This window comes from Colletotrichum aenigma (assembly GCF_013390185.1).
Source record: "Colletotrichum aenigma strain Cg56 chromosome Unknown KSG_Cg56_contig03, whole genome shotgun sequence".
NCBI lineage: Eukaryota > Fungi > Ascomycota > Sordariomycetes > Glomerellales > Glomerellaceae > Colletotrichum > Colletotrichum aenigma.
Window position 1 is genome coordinate 2534012 of NW_023500909.1, and position 14937 is coordinate 2548948.

The 14937-nt window shown below is 52.3% G+C and overlaps 1 protein-coding gene across 1 annotated transcript; it reads right to left on the bottom strand.

The window, feature by feature from the left end:
* Positions 1-13088: 13088 nt before the first annotated feature.
* VPS68 (Vacuolar protein sorting-associated protein 68) lies at positions 13089-13740 on the bottom strand (the record flags this gene model as incomplete). The annotated part of the gene is made up of 2 exons (XM_037319918.1): positions 13089-13511; positions 13648-13740. The coding sequence occupies 2 exons, from the start codon at positions 13738-13740 to the stop codon at positions 13089-13091; spliced, it is 516 nt and encodes a 171-aa protein (XP_037180547.1).
* Positions 13741-14937: the final 1197 nt, after the last annotated feature.

A 14937-nucleotide genomic window follows, 5' to 3' on the forward strand; every position in this document is an offset into this window, starting at 1 on the left:
AAGCCATGCACTAACCAAAGGTCCAATGCGCCGTGCGTTGGGACTTGGCTCTTGGAACTTGGGCCGACCTGCTTGCTGAGTATCCGATTCTGCAGGGTCCAAAGTCCATTCCCGCTGCCCGCACGTTCCCCGAATCTCCTTCGTTCTGTTCTGTCCGTTCCTCCCGTTCAATTTGACGTCCTCCGTCAGAGCCGCTCGTTCGCTCATCTCCGGTTCAGAGTTTTTTAAGCTTCCTTGATGCATTCATTGGGCGATCAAAAAGCAAGCTCGGGAGAAGCGTATTTAGGATCGGCCCTGCGCCCGTTTGGCAGGCAACTCCCAGCACCAGAAACAACGAATGTCCCGGCCCGGAGAACTAAGGCAGTGTCAAGCCAGCCGCAGGACCACAGGGTTGGGTATCGCCACCTCCGAGAACCGATGGAAGTCCTGCGTCTGCAGACTCGAGGCCAATTGACCAAGTTGGTCGCGATTGAAAACGCAGTTCATCCTCCATCCTAGTCTTTTGTCTTGGGAGGTTGACAGTTGATCACCACTGTCCTCAGCAACGAGGGCCAGGTATGTGTCGCCCGGTTATCACACAGACTATTCGCTAGCACCGCCAACAACCCTCATTGACAGCTTCTCGATGCTCGTTTTACTGGCTATCACATGCAGAAACTTCATGTCAAGAAAGGTTGAGCTCTGGCCCTGCCTGCTCCTTCCCCTGGTTCTGCAAGGACAATTGTGGCACGGCGGCTAGCCTGGTCAGAGAGTCTTACCAAACTGACCTCAATTGGGAATACGGATACACAGCCATGGGCAAATGCAGCTCCCCTTGTCGTTGAATATCGAGAGGGCCAGGATGATCAGATATTTTCTTTCTTTTTATATCGGGAGTCACTCTCAGCAAACCATCCTTTGCAGGATAGAGCCACACACTGCCAGATGGTTTCTGACGTCTGTTCTGACCATGTTGCAATGCGCGGGCAGGGATGTGCCCTCTAGTTTCAATGTCGACCAGCTATCCCATGGACCATTGGATAGAAGAGCATGGCTAGGGGGCCAGGGGATGTGTAGTGGTGGTGCTGGTCAGAGCTCCCTCCCCCGTGTCTTGCTTCTGGCCTGCCGCCTACACCAGCGTTGTGTACTCCGGAAGACTAGTCCGGCGGGGGCAGAAAGGGGATTTGAGCAATTGCATCTTGGCCTGATGGAATTGAGCGTGTGTCTTTTCACAAATCAATGTACGGCAGCATCGGCGCCCGTCGGCTAGAGACATTTGTCTATCTACATGGCCATCGCAGTGCTGGGCGCATGCCCGACCCCGCCAAAGAGACATGGACTGTACGCCGCAGTCAGTCCTATGACGACGTGCCCATGTGTGGAGGAAACGAACAAGTGCGGGGCATTGACTCTGAGGAGTTGGTGTTGTTCAGGAGGGGAGAGAGGGGTGGTGGGCCCCGCCATGTTGGGTGTTCATTGTCGACAAGTACTGTGTACCGCAGCAAGAGAACTCTCGACAGTGTACAACGGCAAGTTGGTGATGGGAGAACGATAGAAGTCCGTTCAACTCGAACTAATGGGTTCGGTCAGGTCCAAGTGGAGTTCAGGGACGAACCGGTCGCATCTTCCATTCCACGCCGGCGGGATCTTCATCTCTGTGGGAATCAGAGCGGGGTTTGGGTCCATGGGAAGAGGGAAACGAAACGAATGGCATACATGACGGGCAACAGTATCATTGATCGATACCTTCTCGTCGACTGTGTCGTCGGTCAGAACAGGCATTTATCTCGACGTCCATTGGCCGACAGGATCGAGCTTCGCCAGATCCTTGGACACCAATTCGTGTTACCAACCGAACTAAGTGTAGCCAGTTGTCGAACATCTGGCTGCTTTCCACTGCCACGTATCGAAATTCTAGACACAGGGGGGAAAAGGAAGGGTAGCAAAATTCGATCAAACGGATGCAACGGTTGTTCCTCCGAAGTTTGTACGTCATGGCCAGTCCAAGCTCCTGCGTATGTTTGGCGCTTGGGTTTCAACAGAACGTGCGTCCAAACCTTGCATGAGCAGGAGCAGCAGCAGAAGCAGAAAGCACAAGCAAAGGCGGGCGTGTTGAGAGCCGCATTGCAGCCAATATCACTGGGCGAGTAGCTCGTGTTGAGTTGAGCCTCTCATGTCTCAAAATACCACAGATGGGCGGTAATGACCTGTGTGTTTCCTGTTCCTGGCAAGCTCCCCTGCGAGGTTGCTACTGAAGCCTGTACACGCCGGCCACAGAATCGCATGTTGTGTTGGTGTGTCGGGAAGGGCCACTCACTGGATTGGGGATGTCCAATGGCTTACCTAATCTCGAAGCATGTGACATGCTGCGGCGTAGCAAGCGGCGCAGGTGTCATCCAATAGCAATGCAATAGGAAGGGATGCTGAGGACGAGAACTGGGCTCAGACTAGGGGCTATGGGGAGCGGGTGGGCTAGGTAGGTACGGCACGATGGGTAGGAATGAGAGAGTGTGGGCAGTATTGGGTGGGCTCCATGGCATGGAAGGAACCTCGTCCACTCACTGAAGTGCCCGCGAGATGGGCGGGTGGGACCTGTTAACGAGGGTACCTACTTATACACCACCTGGCCTGACGGGGCCGACGTGCGTGCCTGCACCGCAGCCCCAGGGTTCGCTCGTCTTTTTCTGGATACAAACAGGTCTCATGACCTTTCTCATGCGACGCTAATGACCGATTTTAGGTTCACCTGGGCCACAAGAGGTCAGCAGCATCTGATCATTTTTTCCCGACTCCGGGTCTGCTTCTCGCCTGTCCTAGTATCCTCGCCGCGTTGTGGTTCTTACCCTACAGATTGCCCGCGGATACGGATGGTACCCGGCCTTTTCCAAGCAAGCGAGAGGCCGTCGTTGAAAAAATTGCGTGCCTGGAGGAGCAGACGATGGTCGAGGAAGAGCGTCTAGACCGGCCGGTGCACTACCGCCCAAAAGAACCAAGGAACTGCTATTCGAACCCCATGTGGCAGGCAAGGGCAGCACCATCTTGTACTGTCTCCATCGACGTCAAAGTTCGTCGCTACTTCTCGTGTCTTCGCTCGTTGTCGGAAGCTATAGGGACAGGAGCGAACGGCTGCGACGACGGCTGCCCATGCGCCAGAAGCAGTGCCATGCAAAATGCCAGCGTCGTGCCAGGTTCACCTCTGAGGCATTCCGCGTCTCCATCTCCCTGAGGTACAACACGAAAGATTCAGACAAGATCTGCTACCACGGCAGAGATCCATTCGTCAACTTTCTTCGTCATCGTACGCGCAGCCCTCAAACCAAACCAAGCGTTGTCCGTCAACGAGGTACCACCACGCTACTGCTACCGCTACCGCTACCACCCAATCGCTGCTACTACGACCAACAACCACCACCACCCATACCACGCACCGGCGACACCCCGCCGTCCCGGCACCCAATCTGCAGCCGGTGCCTTGTCTCTACCGAAGTGAAACCTCCGACGGGGCGGCTTGCCAACTGGGTACTGCTGTCGTTAGCCTCTGTTGATTATTGATCTCCAGATCTGACGACGTTTCCAATCCTCTTCGACAGGCCTCTCACGCCTGAACACGCCTACCCACAGTCTGGGCTGAGGTCATCCCACAACCACTGCGGAAACAGCAAAGAATCTAGCATCCCCGGCCTTCTGCTGCCATGCCGTACCCTGTCCACCATTGGCTGCTTTGGATGGCATGAAGCCTCTTATTGCTGTGCAGTGGGCTCCTCTACGCCTTCTGACTAATCGCAGACCTCTCTATCGTTGCCCGCATACCTCTGCTCCGCACCGCATTCAAGATTCCTTGGATGGGCCTGTCACTGCGAGTGATTCCACGTCTGCTGTCTACATGATATGTCGACGAGACTCGGCATTCTCGCTGCGGTATTTATTTGTTGCACACGCCATTCCGTTGGCTGCCAAAAGTCTTATTTCAACTCGCATTTACCGAGGGGCCGATCACATTCGGCTTCGGTGGCGGTCCAGCCACCAACCATTGAGACCGCCTCGACCTCTGCGTTGGGTTTGTCCATCTACATGATCTCGCTGATACGTCCGATCCGATGTCTTTTCCGCAGGCCACGTGAGCTCCAAGGTTGCATTTGCTCTCACACTTGTTGTACCTCATGTACATTGCGCTTTTTTGATCACGGCCTTGTCTCGCCTTGACTTGCAGCAGTCCAGGCCTGCGGGACATATTGGAGAGCTCCATTCCTGTTGGCTGAGACGCACAGACGGAGCTCGTCGTTGGACATTCCCGTGTGCAAGTTCCCATCCGGCCCCCCTGTCAAGAGCTGCGCACCCGTCGACCTACTCCGAATCCCTGAGCCGAGCGGTAATGCACTACATCTCGTCACTGAGTCCCTCTCGACGTACACGCAGCCGCATGGCCCTAGCACTTCCCTCCATCCATCCCGTCGCCAACCTGTCTAGCCTTCATTGGGGATTGGGGAGAGGGGCCATGGGTTGTTTTCGACGCCGCGTTCATGGGGTTCTTCCCCCCAACGAACGGCCGGTGGGCCTCCCGTGGTCCTGTGCCAAAGTTGCCGTTAGCTGTCCGTACCTCACCAGACGTCCCGCCAAGAAGCCTCCGGAAGAGGACATCTCGAGCCGAATGCGAGGTTACATGTCCGCAGGAAGACCTGACCCCTACAACGGCACGCGGCCGAAGTCCATAACTCCGGGCCCGGAGGAGCCAGATCTCCCATCCCTCGGCGCACCATGACCGAGAGGACATGGCGGATACCATGTCACACGGTTTTTGGGTGGAGACCACAATGCCCGAAACAGAGCACTGCGCGAAGCTCACAGAAGGAAGCATGCTGCAAAGAGGAAGAGAGGCTTGCTCTCGCCCAGTCGGCGATGCTGCTGCTCCTCCCTTTCGTCACACCCTCTCGCGGTTCCTAGTGGAGAGATCTAATACATCCCGTACCAACACCGCAAAACAGCAGGGCCAACTTGCTAGCTCGTTGCGGCACAGACACAACGATGGTCAGAGCAGCCATTGCGGCTCTCATCATTGGACCGTCGGATACCAACTCGCCCTTTGCCATGGGTATGCCAAGTTGCAACGGCCGCCTGCAGCCGCGCGAGGTTAATGGGGCTTTGTGACGGAGAGCCAAATCATCACACGGCATTCCGACCTCTTACCCACATTTCTGGACCGGTGCCTTCATCGGTGAAGGCCCCGCGCAAGCAATCAAGACCCATTATCAAGTCACCGGGTTCCAAGTTACTGATGGAGCGCTGCAAATGCTTGCCGTTCATCCCGGGGCCGTGAAGAGTTCACTCAATGGCTGTTGCAAATAATACGGAAATGGGTCTTTCTAACAAAACGTGCTTCACACGACATATCATTATGGCAATTATCTTGCAAGTAGTTGGTTGCACCTGTGCTTCGAGTCAGACGTCAGCAGTGCAGCTTCAACCTCGCGTTACTCTGAGGCGAAAGGTTAATGAGTTGACACATCCCAACCACGCCAGTGGGCGGCTGAACGCGTGGGTTAGGTCAAGTCAGATGTGGTCTTGTCTGTCGACTCATCGAGCATGCCGTTCCACCATGTGGCACAACATAAGATGAAATGACAACGTGAAAGCCGCCCGCTCACCAAGACCAATACGGCTTCAGACTTGCAGGAAATTTTCCGAGAGTCTTCAAGCCCACTCACCAGCCTAGTTCAGACCACTTTAGCGAACGTTCAGTGAGCCAATTCATCGGTCACATTCTTGGTCCGCTTAAGCAATAACTGTCACATGGTACTTCAGCTGACTGCAAGTAACTCGTCTTGGGCAGAAAGTAGCAACTACAGCGCCAGCCACCAACGGCTAGCAACAGGCGACGTCTGCTTGGTAATATCGACATCTCACATCGATTTACGAGGCATGAATCGCCAGGGACTCGATTGTCGGATGCAACCGTCTTGGTTGACGGAGCTTTAGTCTTTGGCCGGGTCTCAATTCCGTTCACCGCGGTAAATTACGATCTATTCTGAGAAAGAGGCCCGAACGCTCATAGCAGTGCGTGACGGGTTTACGACACACCTCCCGAAGCCACCGAGATATTTCGGTGTGAATCCCTGTCCGAAGCTTGGATCGATTCGAGGCCTTCGCTTCTCACCGACCGCCACAGCCAGGTTGTATGGACGCATATCAGACGGAAAAATGCTACTTTGACAGCCTGCGTCAGATACGAATCCCTAGCGTTCACTTACAACACAGGAGGATCACCTAGTGTGTTCTCAGATGTAACGTCGACAATTTGGATGTTCGGTTGAGCTGCGGGCGAAAAAGAGCCATTTACTTCCAGCCTGCATCGAGTTCTCAACCCCGTTCAGGGATCTTCAAACCATGCCGATGGCCTCAATGCTCCGGCCTGGTTACAGGGTTCTTTGCGAGCCACCTTACCTTAGGGGCACAATCTTCAACCAGGTACGTGCAGCTCTTTCTCGATACATTCTGTCACAAGTGATGGTGGCCAGGCTGCTCAGGATGTACACACCACCTGGACCTTGCAACCATGCAGCAACCCTCATCATCTGACGGCACCTCCAACGCTCCCTTTCGTCTTTGATTGCACTCATCATTGTCAATTTTTCACACATTACACGCAAGAGTCCCGGCATTGGTCCAAGTCGTACGACCCATGGATGATCTTGCCCCTGCGAAAACATCTTGCAGGATCCAAACCGGTCTTGCCCATCACAGATTCTCGGAGATCGCCAATCCACTCACGGCCGCACTCTTGAGCCCGCCGAGGTCCGTACCGCAGCGATCAGCTACCGGCCTGCATGACGAGGTCTCGAACGAGGACGAACTTCACTGGACAGCCGTAAAAGCTGCTGTGCCTCCCGTCTGTTTTGAGCGACCTGCATTTCGAGCTAAACCCGTATCACCAACACCGCAGAGAGAGAGAGAGGGGTGAAACCCCGATCCTTGCGGTCCCAGCATGGTGCAGCTCAACACAGTTTTGTTGTTGTTTTTGCCCCTTCTGAGGGATGTTGGATGTTGTGCTGCAGAGCTTTGTGTCACAACCATAGAAATTGCTTCCTTCACCTGCATCATCGAGTTGCCTTAAGAACGCCTTGTCTCCGGTACGCACATCAGCCTTCCCGGGACCCAGCTGTAGTGGCCCGTCCAGATGGTGCCAGCGACGCGTCCCGGTGGCTGATTCTGTTTCACTCCCGCCGTGGAATCTTCAGCCCATTATCTGTCTCGATCAACCTCTTATTTCTCGAAAGAGTCACGGTCGGTTTGACTCTCCACCAAACACCGGTGAGACCCGAAGGGAGCCGCCTCCCATTCATGCAAGTGCTGAAGCGAGTGCTGCTGTACTTCATCGCCAAACGGAAAGCGTCGTTTCTTCTCGAGAAGGGATAGACGTTGCTGATCTCGAGGGCAAAGAATCAGGCGCGGCCATTGAATGAGGTCCCTCCACGTGCCTCACAGATGCTGCTGTTGTTGCCGCTTGCGAGCCGCGTCTTGTCGTGGCACCGCACGCAAGCCTCCGTCCATGCAAGTCGCTGGCCCTAAGGGACCATCTCCCGCCCAACAGGATCGGCAGGAGGCAGCTCCCGGGTTCAGGGCAGATACCACCTGCCGATTGACGGCTGGCGTTCTGCAGTTGGCTTCGGAAGGGGCCAAAGGCTGTAGAGGATTCATTCCTGTTGTTCGGCGCAGAATGTTTCAACGCCTGCATGATACAGAGCGTCAGAGAGAGAGGGAAGAAAATTTTCTGATATGCCGGCGCGCTCATACCTCCTCGCCCGGTGAGTCCAGACTGTCACCCGTGGTGGGAAAGTAAAAGATTTTTTTCTTCGCCTTGCCCTCAAGCCTGGCCGTCCCCAACAAATCTGCCTTTCTTTTGTGCTCATTGCCTCCCGTTCACCGCTAGATTGTTGACCAAAGTGTATATGAGACACGTCTGTCTCTTTTTCCTCACATCTCTATTCTTGTCCGCCGCTGCAGATTGGAGAGTTCCTGAATGTGGCGGCGGCTTTTATTTTCTTAGTGAGACATAAGGGGTCTGAGCCCACGGAGGGAATGCTTCTTTTCTTCTCTTGTGCTTTTCTGCGGCGCCCGTATTCAGGAATATCCTCGAGTCGGAATGCCATCCGGTGAAGTAAATTTTCAGGCAAGGAGGTACGAACGTTTTGAAGGGTTAGGATAAGACGATCCATCTGACTTTGAACGGCTAGACATGTGCTAGGACCGTTGGGATTGTACGATTCATTCGGGCCGGCAGGGGAGGAGGGTTAAGGTCCCGTCTCTGTCTGTGTTGATAACCCGTCAGACCCAACGCTTTTTTGTTTTGTTTTTTCACTTGGTGGTTGGAATCCGAGTGGTTCCAGGCTGGCAAGTGTCAGGGTTTTGCCGGGCCGGGCCGTGTTGATGTTTTGAAATGGATAGATGTGTGTCTATGCTTACTCGTTTTGCCCGTTTTAGGGGATATGAAGTTCCGATGAGGCTTTTTGCGACTGGGATTCAGGGGTAATGTAGGGAGATACGGGGAAAGCTTCCGGGTCAGGGTGTGACTTGTCAAAAGATGGTCGAACTTTGTGTGTTTAGGTTGAGATAAGCGGGAGAGTAGCGTCGCTTTCTATGAGATGACTTGAGGTTAACAATGAGGGATTGGAATGAGCTGTCAAAGTCTTGAGACGGTTTACGTGGGGGTTTGTCGTGTGTAAACAGAGACAACGTGAACCTGTGGTTTGGGGCCTATAAAACGGATGTGCTCTGCGACAATAATTTGACTCTTCCCAGCCACGATGTATCCATGAAAGCGTATTCGCCAGAGCCTAGGCGCAGGGTGGGTGTATCCCGCGTTTGACGTACGCCTATAGTCCAACGAGTCGATGCTCGTGGGGAAGATATTTCTTTCGGTGTGTTTGGTACTTATGAATAGAATGGACGGCCTGGCGACCACTGCGACATGTGGTGTGCCTCTGAACCGATCCGCAGCGTGAGGAAGAAGCAGTACTCACCACAGGACTATTCAAACAGGACACAGAGCCAAGAGACATTTTTGCTGCACACTGTTCTTTCTATGCTTCCCCCTTCGCTTTTTATATAGGCGTACAATATCCTGCTTAACTTCCAGTCGTCAAGCAGGACGTCTTGTAAAATAAATGAGATATTGTGTAGCTGCCTAAGCTAGAAAGAGAGTTAGCCCAATGAAATCATTGTTATGCTATAGATTTGTGTCTATGGGTTCAACTAACTCAAACGTAGTGATCGGTCATACCCCTAACATGTCTTGAGCCAGGAGTCTTGAATCAGTCTTCTTATTGTAAGTATTCAGAAACGGATACTTGGATAATGGAGTTGCCGGCCATGGGCAAGATGACGATGGTCGTTGTCTTCGAACTTCAAACAGATGCCTGAACGTAGGGGATGTGCTCTTAACTGCGAACTGTAAGAGAGACTCAAATGATGCAGTTCCAGTCCAATGCTTGCGGGGCGCAAAAGTGTCAAGAATGCTGCTGTCAAGATAGTATACACTGTTCTTTGTAAATTTATGCACAGTATTGTCCATGGTGAGAATGTGATGTACGGTCGTCAGTCCGCGGCATATAACTTAGAGGAAGCAACCTAAGATGTTCAGGGACTGGACACGATGTAGGGCTTCCGAGCGGCAGTTTTATAGATCACAGCTGCATACCTACGCTACTCATAAAGAGTGGTATCACCATCTTCGCAAGAAGCCCGTAGCAGCTCATTAGCTTGATCTGGTTTCTCTGTATTCCAGTTGAATACTTTCGTCCAGACTAGGAACACAGCAGACGACCAATCTGCAAACCACCGCCGCAGAAACACGGCCGTAAGACCTTTCGCATCGGCTCTTCCATTCTCATTTCGGTGAAGATTTAGAATTAGGGGCAAAGGAAGTCAGCCTTGACATTTAAAGGATTTTCTGGTGGTCTGGGAAGTTTTCTAGGAGACGACATCATGGTTTATTCAACACTCACCATAACGCTGTTCAACTATTACAAGAATCGCGGGAATATTCTTCTGATTACAATACACTATAGGTTTGGTTGCAAACTCAGCAACGAGGATGAGACTTGAATCATCGCAATGTTACCACTCTGCCGACTGTTGGGGTTGAGTTTGCTGTTTTGTGGGTTGAGGGCTTTCTGTCTAAGGACCAGACTTACAACAGAGAAGCAACATCCATCTAGAATGCAACGCACGGTAGTCATGAGATTGATAGTATATCTCAAATTCTCTGTTTCTGTTTTCCCACGTTTGATCAGCCTATTAATTAGGCTATAGAGGACTGTACCTTGCTTTACAGGCATGGCCTTCCTGTGTAAGGCGATAAACAGTTTTCGTTTCGTCAAAGCTGGTAACTCTATGGTAGCTTGAGAAACCTTAAGAACTAATACGTAACGGCACCTCACTGTGTTAGCAAAAATCTTGAATAGTAGTGGTGATATTAATACATACTACTTTCCAACTACTCCTTATGTCCGAAGCTTGCCCGTCTCTTCCTCCAGGCTTCTGACGGAGAGTCCGGCATTTGCAAATGGTCAAGACCCATCTTTTAAGCTCCCACGCTTTTCTGCCGGCGTGTTTCATGTATGCGGGCGGGACTGGACATTGACAAGCCTTCGCGGTGTACAACCAAGCCGGTGGCTTTCATCAGTTATCAATCCGAGCAAATAAATAGATGTTGTAGCACGACTTTCAATTATCTAGAGCAACACAATCGAACTCACGTTCAATAGCCTAGGTGCGTATAAGCGCGTGCTGATGTAAACCTTGACCCGTTTTCAAGGGTTGCTGGGTTGCTCTCACGAAACTACGTCTCCTGAGCTTGGCAGGTGTGAATCTGGAACCAAGCACTTTGTGACATGGCGGAATGAGATGAATACTTCGTGACCAGAAATACCGAGTGATAGTCAGCCGCGAGTGCTATAGCAGGTGATGTTGACCGACGCTAACCAATCGGGGAGTCTTAGGGCCCGAGATTAGATAGTTATAACAGCTGGCATACATAAAATAGATAACGTCGTGCCATATTGGGTTGGAGAGGTAGAATGAACTTTGAAGAGGACTTGAATGTGGGTACCAACTAAGGGTGGTCTCTTCAGAGTACCCTAACTTTGGTATATAACACGTTGATGCTGAACGCTGGGAAAAGGTGTTAGAGATAGGACTAATTCCACTGCGTTTGGCTGGTGCAGTGACAACTTGATCATCTTCATCGAACTATGTATCCATGCCTGCCACCTCACGCAAGAAGTGTATGCGCTCTCCGTTTGCTCCTGTCAGCGTCGTTTTATTCCTGATGTAATAAACAGCAGACAGAGACCCATAGTCTGAGAAATAGCATACTAGAGATGCTCGTTCGATATTTTGAGGCCTAATTTTGTTAGAGCTGCGAAGTTGAGTAGCAATACTCAGTGGTGTCAGGTGAGTACTCAGCTATATTGTGTGCTTGTTAGTAATCAGAGAACACCGCAAGAAGATATTTTATGCCTCTCTCCTCAGCCCGGTACTATGCCCTTGCTGGGGGTGCTTCGCAGCCGTGAGCCGAACAAAGAGCAAGCCGAGACTGAAAGCAAAGGGCATTTTAGAAGGGAAGGTGTCAATTGATATACTGAGATATAAAAGGACTATGAGGAATGGATCGCGTCTTTTGAGGCCAATCCGACCAAACTTGTTCCATGCAGTATCCTGTTGAGTGTCAAACAAGCATTTGGACAAGGCAAGAAAGGAGCAGCCTGTGTCGGTCAGCCACACAGCATTCGACCTACGGGTATTCAGGCATATAGCTAGCCAGAAATAGGGATAAAGGGTAGAACAACTGAGCGAGATATATGAAACCCAGGCATGAAAAGGTTCATCAGCATATGCTTGCGCCATCTAGACTCGGCCTGGAATTCATTGTTGAACAAGACATGGTCTATCGATCTTGGGAAAGCTCAGATATCGTGAATCGATTACTGCTTATATACCAAACGACAACAGTGGGCCCAAATGTGGCCGAGTCAATCAAGTTGCTGTGAGCTGGATGAAAATGAGGCATAAACCATGATAATTGATAAATAACAGCCAGTCAAGGTGCCTTCAAACAAGGCAAAGGGGCAATGTCCAGCCGCCTCAGGCGTTCTTTAATGAGATTGTGATAGCGATGATGCCCTCTGATATCCACAAAATAATGCTGTACATCCGTCGTACGAATTTATCATAATACCTGCTTACTACCCCTTCACCTGCGTCTGTGTCTTTGGATTATCCGGCCTTCGAATAAGACAGAATGAAGGGAGCAACAGCAGAATTGCAAACTTCGTTTTCCGGCCGTGCTGTCGAGCAGCGATGATCGCGAGTCTTGGGCTTGCATCCAAGGCCATTTTAAATATGAATCTTGAAGACGTCGACGATATGACTACCATTCGGTTTGGCGTGGTTCTCACCCGGAATAACTCCATATTTATACACATACTTGCCTCGACTAGCTGACTACCGCCAGCGACGTTTCTCATCATGACAACTACCAACAATCGTTGTCATCATTATGATTTGCCCACTAGAACAGACGCCATGGTTTTCCATGTATCTTCGCGGCCGCGTCCGTTGTGCGCCTGGAGCTCACATCCGGATAGGACATTCCCCGCCTATGTTTCTCTGGAGGTACAGTCTCACGTTCTCCAGGGCCAGTCGGTTGTCAATGGATTTGAAATTTGCCGACTTATACGAAGAGGAAATCACAGCCGCGCGCTGCAACTCGAATCAAAAACTCTTGAAGCGTCTGCCCGTCCGTCCAGTCACAATGTCATCGTCTCTCTGTCCCTGAACGGAACTCCAATGATGGGGAATAAGGAAAAGGGTCACATAAGAAATGCAAGCTAGTTCCCATGCCGCGAGAAGCCCATGCGCCCCGGTATCCAGTGCTATAATTACACATGCCAGCCTCCGTTCGACGCAATCTCCCGTTGATAACCTCATACAAACACAGCATCATGCTCTCTCTCATCTTCTCTCTCTTTCCCCAGGTTACGACTCCTGCGGGACACGTCCCCAGCCGCCGCCGTCCCTACAAACATTAGCCCTCGGGAACTGTTGGCTCCTCCTCACAGGGCAAGGTTGTAGCTATACTCATCCTCCATGTTCTGGCTGATCCAGAGCACGACGCTGCTCAGGCCGACCAGCGCGTTCGCCACCACGTTCTCGATGCCCATGCCCAGCGCGGGCATCCCGACGTCCTGCACAACGAACTTGAGCACGAAGACGGTCACGCCGCCCGCCATGCCGCCCGCCAGCGCCGCGAAGCCGAGGAAGAGCACCACGCGCGCCTTCCACGCGACGCCGTTGCCGCTGTACGAGAAGCTGTCCGCCGACAGCCGCGCCTTCTCGACGCTGTTGATGATGAGCATACCCAGCGACGAGAAGATGAGGGGCAGCCAGTCGACGAAGGTGATGTGCGTGTCGGAGCCGTTCTTGGCCGACTTGGACCAGACCGCCGAGTCGAGCATTACGTAGAAGGCGATGGAGAACTGCAGAAGCGGAGGGAGGTTAGCGGTCGAGTTGTCCTGGAAGGTGGATGGGAGTTGGGACGCAGCGCAGCCGGGTTGGCTACGTCAGCGTCGCTGGGGAAGGGATCGGGAATCAAGGAAGGGGGGAAAGGCTCACCAGAGCTCCGGCGCCGTAGACGCCCAAGTTGCGCGCCCAGATGCTGTTAAGCCACTCCGGCTTGCGAAACTTCCAGAGGCGCTCCTCCTCCATGATTGCGTCGTCCGGGATGGGTGGGTAGCTCGAATAGGTCGGGGATCGATCGCGGTCGCCGACGACTCGGGGCGAAGGGGATTGTTCGGTCGTCGTAATTAATTATATGAAAGCAACCTCACAGAGAGTTGCGATCGGTGCGGTGTGATGGAGATTTCGTCTGCGCCCGATTGTTGTGCAGTTCCGTCGGCGATGTTGAAGGCTGGGAGAAGTGACCAGGTTCCCGAGTGATGGTCGCCTTGACGTTCATCCGGCACAGCTGAGGCGTCACAGTCCCACTGCCTGGTCCCTGCTTCCTGCCGCTTCTTCCGTAGTTTTCCCGAAGAGTCACGTGATGGAGATCGAATCACATGACCTTTGAGCTGCTTCCAAGCCAAGCTTCTATTCTCGTGCTGGCAGGTCTGGGCATCTGGGCAGCAATTGATATTTGTCTGGGCATATGAAATTAAGCTGGAGGCGCCAAGAACCATCATGAGGCTCTTTCACGGATTGTGGTCAAGTATGTGATGCTGTTATCAAAGTGGGCGTTTGCCGGAATGCATAAACACCCAGCGAACCTTTGCGCCCTCAGCTACTTCCCAAAACAGACAATCCCATTCACAGCAATCCAAGACACCAAATACGAAGACTCAACGTGGATACCGGTTGTAGATCCCATCGGTGCGATCCGGTCTTCCCAAGTGTTCTAGGCTCCTTCTGAACCCCATATACACCCCGCAAACACGAATCGGTCCCAGTTGCACGGAATACGAGGTGAAAGAGGGGCATGTCTGCACCCTGAAAAGATATGATGCATCCGCATGTAGATCTCTCGTCAGAATCCCATACGCACATTTTTGCTAGCTGAGCGGGCCCAGTGCATCGTCTTGGCTGTTCTTGTTACCTCTTCACGGCTGGACCACGGAATGGGACTAGTTTATAGCTTAGGCTGCAACAGCCGACCTGTATTGAGGACTATTCCTACGCCCATGCCTCGGAGCGCTCGAGATAAAAAAGTAGACAAAAGGTCCTAATAGTACACTACCAATTACTGGCACGCCTGTGAATGCCAGCGCGTAAGATCATCGCTGCGCATCTCCGTCAGAAAATGAGCCCGTCAGAAACCTCCATCAACTGGGTAAACAGGTTGGTGCAAATGTACGTATGCCACGCAGCTATGTCCATAGACTGCAGAGTACTCAGAATGGAGAAATAACC